The 13,166-nt window shown below is 50.4% G+C and overlaps 1 protein-coding gene across 2 annotated transcripts in view; it reads right to left on the bottom strand.

The window, feature by feature from the left end:
- The window catches only part of LOC146351733 (solute carrier family 12 member 9-like), a 115,487-nt gene extending 107,046 nt beyond the window's left edge, over nucleotides 1-8,441 (bottom strand). The window contains exon 1 of one of the 2 annotated variants that reach the window (XM_084847705.1): nucleotides 7,899-8,441. In XM_084847705.1, coding sequence (XP_084703831.1) covers nucleotides 7,899-8,088 — 190 coding nt within the window. In that variant the 5' untranslated portion in view covers nucleotides 8,089-8,441. Of the gene's footprint in view, nucleotides 1-5,830; nucleotides 5,869-7,898 lie in introns of those variants that run through there. The other variant, XM_084847703.1, reaches the window with a different exon arrangement.
- Nucleotides 8,442-13,166: the final 4,725 nt, after the last annotated feature.

Here is a 13,166-nt window from a genome sequence, read left to right as displayed (position 1 = left end):
CAAGCTTGTCAATTATCTGCTTTTTGGGGAATAACTTTGAAGCATTCTACTTCAATGGGGGAGGGGGAAAGAAACCATTGGAAATCAATCCCCACGCTACCACCCACAAATCACATACCATTCAGCTTGTGAAATTTTACTAGGCAATCTCCACCTTCTCATAGGGGCTAGAAACTTGTGTTCCTTATGAAAGGTGAGATTCTAAGGAGCCTGTACTCTGGGCCCGATATCAAAGTGGAGACTCCATACAGTCCAGCGCATACACTGAAGGTAACAGGGGTACGTATTACAGTAGTTGCATGCACAAAAGCAGAACTGGAGACTCGAATTAGTACTTCGGGCAATAAAAATAGGGAAGCCAATTCCCAATCCCACAGTACTTCTACGTGGCTAAGAGCAAAAGTGCAAGAGCGGGGGGGGGGGGGGGGTCAAAGATTTATAGGGGGAGAACTGAAAGTCGTTGAGTCCAAAAACTGTGCCCCAAGCATCCACAACATCCGCTAGGTCCTCACGGTTTAACCCAGCTTTCCCCAACCTGGTGCTCTCCAGATGATTTGGACTACAACTTCCAGCATTCCTGACTGGCTGGGGCTGATGGGAGATGATGGCCAAAACATGCAAATCAAATAAGGCACCACAAGTCAAAATGGGAGTAAACACGTGCTTGCAAAGAAAATCGTTCTAGATGACTCAACCAAGCGAGCCAAGCCTCATCCCAACAGGGTAAGGCACCTGCGTTCCAAACGACAAAGCGGTTTGCAGTGGGCTTCTCTTACAAAATGTACGTTCAAAATTGTGCGCCTTGTTTTGACTCCTACATTGACACTTCTTCAGGATTGGGGGGCAAGGGGTGCTATGGACAAAAAAATGGAGAATAGGCGTGTATAGACTTTGAGGAGAGAAAGGTTAACAGCATGATCACTCACTGCAAAGGAATAAGTGAATCCTCTTTTTTTCCCCCTCCCATTTTTCTAGCCCTGTTATATGGCACTCTAATACAGGACTTTGCCATACTGAATAAATATGATCAAACCTCTTTGCTGGGTAAAGTAGTGCTCCATTTGCAGATCACAGCTTCTCCAAAAGAGCAGCATTTGTGCCTTACTTAATGGAAATGTATCAGAAAACTTCCATCCCCGTGCACAGAAAATACTACCAATTCAACTGCTAACTGTTGCCCAATTATCACCGTCAGTCACAATATCTATTATTGGTATTAGTATTAATAATAATATTTATGTGTCGCTTCACACCACAAAAAGCAGTCTCAAAGCGACTTACACACAAATACAGAAATCTATTATTAATATAACAGAAAAATATAATCAATACAAACCATACTCAGAACAATAATAGAAATAAAAACAAATAATAAAAACATAATCTAAGAACAATACAATATGTAAGGTGTTCATCCACAATACACAAATTCCCTCCCCCCTCCCCCACCATCCCAGCCTGGAATGAACACAACAAAAGCAGCCCACAATGACTGGGCCTTAACTAATGTCCAAATGTCTGGGAAAAGAAGAACATCTTCGCCTGATTTCAATTTATCTAAAATATTTATTCACCTGTATCTAAATCTGGAGCCAATTTAGATACGCACAAGTGCACATCTGGGAATACAACTCGAACTTCTGTGTAACCTGTTTCTTATTATCTTGTGAATCAGCTCTTGAAATACATGGAAAAGCCGTTCCAGCAGAAATGACAACAGACCTTTTAAGCAAGCAGTGTTGTAATGCTTCCTTTTTTTAAGCATCCAAGGAACCTGACATGTGTCAAAACATATTTTTAAATACACACATTTTCACTTCCAGTGTTTTGAGATTTCTGTAACTTAGTTCAAGCACTGAAGAGGGCTCTCCAGCCCACAAAAGCCTAAACCAGAATAAATCTGTGATGGAGCAATCCTATGGCCCCTAGACAGCATCTGGGGGCAGGGGGGGGGAGGATCCCTGGAATGATGGACCCAAGGTTGGAGACAGCGCTCTCGGGTCCGGGAATCCGCACTCCGTCCCTGCCCCCCCCCCCCCCGCCGCCAGCGCGGAAAGATCTGTGCCGGCTGGACCTCAGACTGGATCAAGCGCGCATTCCGGTGGGCTTTGAGCCGGGATATGAGCTATCACCAGGCATCTCCAGCCGCCTACCCTCCCGCTCTGGAATGCCCCAGCTAGACAGGCAAAAAAGCCTCCCTAGCAAAAAAGCCTCCGTCACCCCTCCTGCTCTGCATTGGATGCTTGGCGGCCTCCAAGCTGCGATGCTTCCCAGCATCGAGGGCAGAACACAAACGATTGCACCCTTAGTCTCTCAAAAGTGCCACAAGTCATTTCTCACGAGAACCAAAGGTAGCCATGCTGAGCAGAAGTAAATTTCCAAGATCCGTATTACCATAATACCTTTATTAAGCCAATAAAAAGATCGCCCCAAAATGTGTAAGCTTTTGAGATCTCCAGATCTCTTCATCAGGCAAGATGTTATAAAAAGTGAGGACGGGGGATTGGGGAGAAAAAAGCAGGATGTTATAAACTGACAAGACATTTCTGTTAGTTTAGCTGCAACAGACTAACATAGGGAGGGGGCTGCAGCTCAGTAGTGGAGCCCCTGTTTTGGAGACAAAAGGTCCCAGGTTCAGTCCCCACCATCTCCACATAGGGCTGGGAAAGAACCCTGCCTGAAACCCTGGAGAGCCAGTGATGGATCAATGGTTTGACTCAGTATAAGGCAGCTTCCAATGTTCCCAAGGGAAAACAGGTAGTTGGCTTGTTCCTTCTTTGCTCTGGACAGAGGCACTGTGCCAGGTCTGTACTCGAGACCTGTCTATGGAGGACAGGTCTATTAATGGGCATTAGCCCTGTCAGATCAACAGAACCTCCATGTATAGAGGCTGTGTACCTCAGAATGTTGAGCTAGATGGATGTTTGGTGCCCCAATCCAGTTTTGGTTCCAGTCCAGGATTTACAAACAGCTCCGCCTTTCACACAGACTCCCTCCACTCTTAATTACACCAAGCTCCAGCCTCCTCCAGGAAGACATTAATCAAGACACCTGGAACATAAGGATCGCAGCAGGTCCAAGGCCCAAAGAGACAGAAGTCTTATTACTTCCTGCACTTACAGGCTCACACCACCATGGCCATGACACGTTCTGCAAGGAGGCACCCTGCAACTGAACATAAGGGTGCTGGGGAAAGAGGCAGCTTTGCTTCACTCAAATGAACAATGGGCAAGTATAAGGTGCGAACCTCAAAGTGCTGGAGGAGCAGAAGAGACAACTCTGGGGGGTAGTTGCAGAAGAGGTTTTTATTGTGCAATTGCACTGCCACATTTACAGAGTTTTACGGTGGGTCCAGACGTTGCTCTTTTCGATTTGTAGCCTTCCCAGGTTTTCTCACCACTTCCATCTTACTAGAAAAACGCTGTAAGGAAGAAAAGACTGAATGGCTGCACACCATGCCTTTTGAGTATTAGCCCTCCATCTGGAAGCTTTTATTGTGCAGTCACACAGTATTGGTATTGTGCAATTTATTGAGCCGATTGAGGGGCTCGACAGATCTGAGTTCGAAGCCTCGCTCTGCCACACACGTTCACTCCAAGGCCTTGAGCAAGTCACAGTCTGCCATCCTCAGTGGAAATTAGCAACTCCACTATAGGTAACAGAGTTCTTAGAAGTGAGATTTAGTGGCACGTGGAAGTCACCAGAAAGAATACATCCTGTTTTGACTACTGCTACACATGCTAAGCGGGGCTGCCTTTGAAAAGCGTTCAGAAACTTCAGCCAGTCCAGAACGCTGCAGCCAGGCTGTGGCTCAGGGCTGGTGACACAGAGCGTGTGACTCTCTTGTTTATAGCAGCTTTACTGGCTACCAATCCATTTCCAGGCACAATTCAAAGTGCTGGTTATGAGCTTTAAAGCCCTATACAATTTGGGACCAGGCTATTTGTAAGGCCGCATTCTCCCATATGATCCTGCCCAGGTTTTAAGATCCTCGGGAGAGGCCCTTCTCTTCGTACCGCCACCACTGGAGACAAGTTTGGCAGAAATGTGAGACAAGGCCTTCTCAGTGGCTGCTCCCAGGCTCTAGAACTCCCTGCTGGTAGACACCATGCTAGCTCCATCTCTGTTGTGATTCGGCTGGCAAGCAAAGGCATGTTTATTCTGACAGCTTTTAAGCTAACCCTGAAGTACGTTTTAACTGGTGGGTGCTGTTTATTTCTTTACTACTGATGTGTTTTTCATTGATTTACTTTTATGATGTAATTCTAATTTTGTATTTTATCTTATACGTTAGTGTCATTAGCCACCCTGAGCACTATTTGTAGTAGCAAAGTGGGATATAAACTGAATAAATAACCTGGGGTCTTGAGTCAACAGGACTGTGTGGGGACAGGACCAGGGCTGTCCCCATTTACCACTTGGCAAATTAGCCCTAAATTAGCCTTCTCCAACCTGGTGTCCTCCAGATGGACTGGAATGTAACTCCTATCATCCCCAGCCAGCAGGCCCTGTAGTCAAACAGATCTGTAGTCCAATAGGCCCTATAATGCAAGTGCCTTTTACCAGCTTCAGCTGGTTCACCAGCTACAGCCTCTCCTCGAAAGGGATAGCTTGACCACTGTGATACAGGCATCAGTAACCTCGAGACTGGATTACTGCAACGCGCTCTGTGGGGCTGCCCTTGAGGCTGGCACGGAAGCTGGAGCTAGTGCAGAATGCAGCAGCTTGGCTGTTGTCAGGAGCTGCCCCCTTTCAGCATGCAACTCCTTTGCTGAGGGAACTGCACTGGCTGCCTATTCGCTACCAGGCCAGGTTTAAAGTATTAGTACTAGCATACAAAACCCTAAGCAACTTGGGACCAGGATACCTGAGAGAGCGCCTTCTTCTTTACCAACCTGCCCAGTCACTGAGGTCATTGGAGGGCTTGCTCCTGGTGGTCCCACACGGACCTATGGCCTGGTTGGAGTCCACCAAGAAAAGAGCCTTCAGTGTGGTGGCCCCCTTCCTGTGGAACTCCCTGCTTTTGCAGGTCAGGCAGGCGCCAACGTTGTGTTGTTTCCGGTGCCTCCTGAAGCCGCTGCTATTTCAAGAGGCCTTCCCTGAGTGACCAGCTGCGGTTTATTAAGTTCAGAATCTGTTCTTTTTTAAAAAATTAAGTATATTAATTATGGGGTTTTATTCTTTTACCTTGCTGTTCACCACTCCGAAATCTTTGATGTGGGGCAGTATATAAATACTGGGAAAGTATTTATATACTTTCCCAAAATGCTGGGAAAGACTGAAGGCAAAAGGAGAAGGGGACGGCAGAGGATGAGATGGCTAGATAGCATCACGGATGCAATGAATATGAACTTGAGCACGCTCCGGGAGAGAGCGCAGGACAGGAAGGCCTGGCGTGCTATGGTCCATGGGGTCACGAAGAGTCGGACACGACTGAACAACAACAACAAGTATATAAATATTGTAAATAAAATACATAAATAATAAATAAGAATAGGAAGTGTTCCAACAGATCTGGAGGAAACCAGGCTGCAGAAAAAATCCCACAATTCTCAGCATCCTGGGAGCTGTAGGACCTTTTTCTAGGACTAGGATTGCTCCCTTAGTATATTTATTTGCTGCTTTTCTATAGTAAAGTGTACCCAAAGCAGCTCACAATAAAGATTAATTTTCCAAAAGACAACAGCGAAGATCTTCTTACCACAGCTTTGCACTTGGTCCAAAAACCACAGGGGAATGGTAAGATTGTTTGGCAGGCCCATTTAACCAAGCGGCTATTAGGACACCACGTTGTTATGATGCGGCAAACGGGTGTCACCCAATTTCTTACCACATTGGGTGCAGAAGCATGGTCAAAGTCACCTCTCCACTTGGCAGACAACCCACTTAGCAAGGCTGCCTTTAAACCGGCACTGGGGAACGTGTGTCCCTCCCAGATGGTGCTGGATCACAACTGCCACGATTCCTTGCCATTGGCTCTGCTGGCTAAGGCTGATGGGAGCTGCAGTCAACAACACTTGGAGGGCCGAACTTTCCCCAGCCCTGCTTAAATGTTCTCCCAGTTACACAGGAGCAGCTCATGAGCAAAGGCTGCACCTAAAAAAGGACCCAGCCAATCAGGCTTGCGGTTCACTAGCCTTGCGGGATCTGCTCACAGATAAGCGGTTCCCATACAGGCAGTAGACCCAAGTGGTAATGTGGCTACAAGGTAAAAACGGTTGTGTCTATTCACATCCGGTTCTTTGTGAAGGGAAAGGGCACCAACTTATTTTGGCAAACTGAGATGTAAAGAAGACCAGACAGCAAGCAGCTGTGGATACTGGGAGTTGACGCAGCAGCTCTGCAAGTGTCCACCAAAGTTATTAGCCCTTCCTGGGTCATTTTTGCCACATCAAGAACCCCAAAGAAAGATTTATGGAAAATCCCCTGCCTGGTTGCCTGCAGGCGCTTCACACTCACCACAGGAGAGTAGGCCAATAGCCAGTGTTTACAGCCTGTCATAGAGGGTGGGAATTCTCAGAGGGGTAGCTGTTACTGTAGTAGCTACAATAACGTGAAGAGCAGCTCCAGGGATCCAGATTATATGGGGTTCATAAGGGGGGGGGGGGCTGTTGTAGAGACTGTAGAAAATTATTTGACGGATTTACTGCTAAAGTCTGGGAATATTGGAGTGGGGTCGATCTGGGATATAAGGCGGCTAACTAATATTATGGGAACCAAATCCTGGACAAGATCAGGAGCCCTATACAGACATCTTATTCTAGGCAACAGATCAGAAAGTGTGCTAGGGGCAAGGGCTAGAGACACTGCTAAATCCAAGGTCCCAGGAAGGCAGGTTAAATAGATAATATGGCTCAGTTAGGATGTTCGGGGTACCAGCATGGGAGGTGGGGGGAGGGGACCGAGGGTAGGAGGCACACTAGATAAAAGGGCCTGTAGTAGGACACTGGGAGTGCTAGGTTAGACAAACTTGTGGGGTAAAGTAGGTGTTAGACAGGATGTTATGAGCCCAAAGTGATTAAGCTAGCCACCAGGTTAACTATAAGGTGCTGTGAGGCAGGGTGCCCTGAAGCCAAGACAGATGGACGTCACTAGGATCTAATTCTCACTGAGGGTGTAAGCCAGTCTCTGCTCTGTCCCACTTCAAGCAGTGGGGGAGGGGGCTCGCATGACCAAAGGTGCCTTCATACAAAAACAATCATCCCTGCATGCAGAAATCCAGCATGTCAGGGACAAGGCCTAGCCCTCTACCCAATACGACACTTGCACACTGACAGAGGAAGGGTGTTGAGTTATGGGACAAGGGGCTCAGAGTGTAGGGGAGGGGAGGAGCAGCACCTGGGCAAGACGTGAACCTCCCGTACACTGAAGTCCTGGGGCTTGTTTTTCTCTGCATGAACCATGGACTTGAGACGATCACACTTTATCACACTTACGCAGCCCGCTGGAGAGGCTTCCAAAGCGCTTTGCAGCCATTACCTCAGTACCCTTCACAACAACCCTGTAAAGTAGGCCAGTGTTATAGGGCCCTACCCCTACTGGAGATTTCAGGAGGAGGTGAGGGTTACTATTGGCCTCCCCCAAGGCCATCTAGCAAATTCAGGGCTGAGGTGATTTTTAAGCCATGGGACTCTCGCTTCTCAAAGCCCAGACTCTTCAGACACCACTTCTCCGGGGAGAAGCGGATTTTCCCTCTGAGTGCGCACAGAGTGCGCGGGCCTCACCACGGGCAAACCGCAAGGCGCGGAGCTTTCCAGGTGGGATGGGGGGAGGGGGCGGCGGCGCGAGGGATTCGAATTCCGCGGGGCCCCCGGACCCGCCCACGCTCGATTCGACCCGGCCCTTGTCCGTCCGGCGAGGGGACCCGCGGCCCGGACGCGCGGGGAAGCACCACTCACCGAGGCGCAGGAAAAGCACCACGCTGAACATGGAGAGCAACGTGGGGACGACGACGCCCGAGAAAGTGGGCAGCTGGCGGGCTCGGCTGCCCGGCGCCTCCGCTTCCACCGAGATGCTGCCGCACAGGCGGTAAGCCAGCAGCGGGCTGCGCTCCGACGAGCCGCCGCCGCCGCCCCGACGGCCAGGCATGTCCGCGACCTCGCGCGCCGGACGGGGCAAAACGACTGAGCCGCCGCCGGCACCCGCAGCAGGGCGCGAGCGGCCCGCCCCGGTCTCCGCCCCGGTCTCCGCCCCTGCCCCGGCTCCGCCCGGGCGGGCTGCTGGTCCGCTGGCTGCGCCGCCGCGCGGCGCCGCTCCCTCGGGGCAAAGGGCTGCGGAGCCCGCGGGCGCGGCCGGCTTCCCGGCGAGGAGGCCGGGCGGCGCGCCGGGCGCCCTCGCCAGCCGCGCGCCCCGGGCGCAGCCCCGCGTGCACTGGGGGCCCCGCGGCGCGCAGCCCGCGGGGGCGCTGCAGCGCGGGCCTCGCTCCGCACGCGTGCACCCGAGCCCCGCTCTCGGCGGGACTTGCTGCCGGGCAAAAACGCGTCGGATTGAGTCCGGCTCTCCCGAGGCGGCGTGTGTCTAGGACGCAGTCCCGCGCAGGTTTCGGCCGGGAAAAGCCCTACGGCTGCCAGCATGGGCTGGCTGGGGCATGCTGGGAGTTGTAGGCCTTTTCTCTGGCTAAACATGCGTCGGATCGCGCCCTTAACAACAGACTCGAGCTTGTGGGTGCCTGCTTGGAAGTCAGTGCCACAAAGGAGGGTGGATCTTCGTCTCTTTTTGTATTTCCGAGTAAACCCAGACGTGATAGGGGGGAGCAACTAGAGACTGGGGGGAGAGACTAGCCGCCTTGACTGCCATTTTTTGGTGGAAGGGAGGGGTACAAATCAATAAAGTAAAATAAATTATTAAAACTTATTCAGAAATTTGAGGGGGAAACCCCTCAGTTTTTCCATGATTTCCCCAAGGGTTTTTTTTGTGGGGGAAATCTTTTTTTCCACATTCTTCTGGGACTTTCCCCTGCAGGACTTCACATCTCTCATAACGTAGGAATTGGGGTGGGACCTACTTCCGAGTAAACAGACCCAGGAGTATATACTTTTCAGACCTATTCAGGCCCACTGGAAACAAAGGGGCAATCTTGCGCATCTTATGATTCCGTCTTCTGACACCTTCCTCCAGTTCTGGGCACCACACTTTAAGGGAGGATGCAGACAAACTGGAGAGGGTTCAGAGAAGGGCAACAGGACAAAGCCCTGTGAGGAGAGACTGAAAGAACTGGGCATGTTTAGTCTTGAGAAGAGAAGTCTGAGGGGATGCAGGATAGCCCTCGTCCAGTACTCGAAAGGTTGTCCCAAGGAGGAAGGCCAGGATCTCTCTCCATCATCCCAGAGTGCAGGACACAGAATAATGGGCTCAAGTGACAGGAAGCCGGATTCCGGCTGAACATCAGGAAAAGCTTCCTGACTGTTAGAGCAATACGACACTGGAACCCATTACCTAGGAAGGTCGTGGGATCTCCCACACCGGAGGCATTCAAGACGAGGCTAGACAGCCACCTGTCAGGGATGCTCTGACCTGGATTCCTGCACTGAGCAGGGGGCTGGACTGGATGGTCTTGTAGGCCCCCTCCAACCCTCCTATGATTCCATGAACTCCCGGCATTCCCCAATCAGCAGGCTGGCCGGGGAATGTTGGGAGGAGTAGGAAGACAGGAAAAGAAAATCCTAAACATGTCTAGGATTGCCCCCTAAATCTCATTCCAATCAAGGGGTGTGAGCCCAAGGAATCATTAGGGATTAGGGCCACAGCGCAAATCTGCAGTCACAGGCCTACTACTTCAGGGCAGTAGCTGCCATTAGTGCCGGGGCAGGGGGGGGCGCTGGGGGGGCTGCTGCTTCAGAGGAAGCATGTCTAGGAGGAGGTCTCCAGAGTTCCCTCCCTTGGTTTTGGCCAGATTCTGGCCCTGTCGCAGCAGCCTGGCCAGCCAGGAACTTGGCGTGTGAGGGACCCAAGATGGAAATGGGGAGGTAGTCAATGAATTTCTGCGGAACGTCGTGCTTGAAGCCACAGGCGTCTGCCCACAGTCTTAGAAGGAATGTGGGAGGAGGCGGCAGACACTCAAATTAGGCACGGCAGGTGCTGTCATGGTTGCTTGATGGTCAGCACAAAGTAGCTTACCCAAAATACTGGGGTTTCTTTTTAAACCCAAATTAAAACCATACATCTAATACCACACTAAAAACAGCCTTTGCAACATCAAGGAGATCAGCAGGGCAAATAACAAAGTAAAAATGACAAGCAATGGCTATAGCAGCCTTCCCCAAATGGGTGTCTCCAGATATGTTGGACTACAACCCCCATGCTGGCTGGGCATGATGGGAGTTGTAGTCAAACATTCCTGGAGGACACCCAGTTGGGCAAGGCTGTTCTACCGGTTGCCAACTTTTCTAGCAGCAGCTTGATCAATGCAGGGATGGGAAACCTTTTTCAGGCAGGAGGAGGAATTCGGTGTTGGAGAAGCAATCTTCATTCCAGTGGTGGGTGGGGCTTCAGGCAAAAGGGGTGGGGCCAAAAGACAGGTTATTGTAGCTTAAGGGTGCAATCCTATGCAGGTTTAGACAGAAAAAAGTCCCACAACTCCCAGCTGTGCTGGCTGCGGAATGCGGGGAGTTGTAGGACTTTCTTCTGTCTAAACCTGCATAGGATTGCGCCCTAAAGCTCTTAGAATGGAGAGAAAAATTGCACAAGTAGGTGATAACTTTTATCTCCATGCTGTAAGAAGATTGACTTCCTTGGTTTCTGCAAATCAGGCTGCTGTTAGAAGGCCCTGCTGGCTTTTTGTTTCTAGGTAGTGGGCAGTCCTTGGGTTGATCTTGCCATGGCTATTGACAGGGAACAGGCGGGGGGGGGGGGGGTTGCAGTGGAAGCAGACAGCAGGAAAGTGGGAAGACCTTTCCAGGTTGTATACACTGGTTGCCGAATTGTTACAGAGGATCCTGACAACATCTTCCCCCTGCAAGGGCAGCCACTGAGTGGAAATCTCTGCAGTCAAGCTGAGTTCTGAGTCAAAGAGGGAATGCACTTCTTCTCTCCCTCTTCTGCAAACCCACACATTGCAATAGTGATGTTGCAAAAGCATTATTGTGGGCACCTATTGGGTGATGTTGTGCCATCTAGCATCATCTTTTTGAACACAGGGAAATGGAGGCAAGAAAATGCCCCCCTCCTTCATTTGAATCTGGCCCTCTCTCTCTCTCTCTCTCTCTCTCTCTCCCCCACCCCTTCCACGCTTGCCTCCATTGAGTCTCAGCATGTTTATTCAACACTGAGTCCCATTCATTTCAATGGGACCTATTTCCTAGAAAGAGTGTCTAGGATTGCTGTAATGCAGCCTGACCCTATTCATGGTACTGAAAAGTTCCAGTGAGTTCAACACTTTTGGGGGGAGTCGGCGTAGAAGACTGTGGTCTTGTCATTCCTTTTAGTTCCAGTGTTCAAGCTGTGAATGCTGTTGCTCATGTAGCCAAAATAGCATACACAAGAGGGAGGTATCGGCAGAGCTGGAGGAACCCCAAGGTTTGCAGCACTACAAAATATCTTTACGGGGGGGGGGGAACCCTGCAGGGGAATGGAAACCCAGAGGCAGCTGGATAAGTGTGCTCAGTGGATATGGAATGCCGATGAACTGTTGTGGGGTGGGGGGCTGGAAAACCAGGCAGGGAGGAGGAATGGTATGGGGTGCTTGGAAACCTGAATAGCAGCATTCCATGCTGCAACACCTTGTTGCAGGCCCCACACATTCTCTCCAACCACTTTCCTCCTGTCACTTACCTGCCTTTTCATGTCCCTGCCATCCTCTGTTTCACTTTTCCCTCTTTCTCCCCTTTCTAGCAACTCCCCCCACCAACCTCCCCATGATTTAAACAGCTATTGCAGTGAGACACACCTCCCCGGGCACCAGAGAAATCAGAGACATAAAATTTAAAAAGCAATTAAAAGCGGCAATAAAAACAGAAGAAAACTGCACGTTAAAGTCAGGGTCCACAAAGCCACAAGGGGAGGAGCAGCCCTCTGGTGATGGCGATGAAGTACCACACTCACGAGAAGACTCCGCATCAGTTCTCCCAAAGGGAGTGGTGGTCATCATTGCAGAGGTGGCCAATGAAAGGCTCTCCCCAAACCGAGAATATGCTGGCGCAGAGAGGCCCATCTCCCCAAGCTGCAAGATACCCAGCCCTACCAAGTAAAAAAAAGAAACCACCAAAGAGTCTTGTGATGCCTTAAAGACAGGTTTGTTTATTCTGGCATAAGCTTCCATGGACACTGCCCACTTCAACGGGTGCATGAAGTGTTAACCTCAAATTGGCAGATTTATATACACATGTGGGAAGGGGGGGGAATGTAAACTGTGTGGTCAGAGGGAATTGAAATGCAAAAAAGGGCAGGCTGCTGATTACTTGAACAGCTGCCATTCACAAACTATTGCTGGGTGATAACGCAGGCATCATTGCAGTGGTGAGCCAAGTAATATATGTAACGTGATTAAAACAAACAAACCTTTGTGCTTATTCAAACCACATTAAGAACATAGGAAGTTCAGATCGAAAGCCCATCTGGTCCAACAACTTGTTTCCAGCTGCAGCTAGCCAGATTTCCCTGGAAGATCACAAGGGCAGCATGAAGACAACTCCTGCCCAATTGTTCTTTGCAACAGCAAGATACATTGCTGCTGCACTGGAGGTTCCCCATACTGGTCATGGCTCATAGCTGCAGAGAGTCCTTCCCATGCATGGATTCAGCCAACTGGGAGGGCAGTGCTGGTGGGGAAATATGTAGGGCAGGGGTGGGCAACACACGTGGCTGTCCTTGTGGCCCCCGTCACAGGGCAAAACATTAATTCAGCTTTTTAAAAAGGGCTTTCGTTTGAGCCTTGTAGAGCACTGCAGTGGTTTGATGCCCGTGGCCATGTTGGCCGGGGTCATGGGAGTTGTGGTCCAACACATCTGAACGGCCCTAAGCTGGGGAAGGCTGCCACACAAGGAACGTAATAGGCAGGGTGTCAGCTCTTGCACATGCTCCCCTCCAGCGGAGGCTGGTGGCTGTGTTGTCAGTGGGGCGGTGAATCCACTCCGGGTTTCAGTCAGAACTCTAAAGGAGCTCTCCAAGGTGCTTGGTGGGGGGAGGGTTAAGCTTTGAACCTTGGAGAGCTCCTTTAGAGTTCTGACTGA

The sequence above is a fragment of the Heloderma suspectum genome, chromosome 3, assembly GCF_057233095.1.
Source record: "Heloderma suspectum isolate Gila_16-S chromosome 3, 16-S_ref, whole genome shotgun sequence".
Classification (NCBI taxonomy): Eukaryota; Metazoa; Chordata; class Lepidosauria; order Squamata; family Helodermatidae; genus Heloderma; species Heloderma suspectum.
Note: the sequence above shows the minus strand (reverse complement) of the source record. Positions and strands in the feature narration are given on the sequence as shown.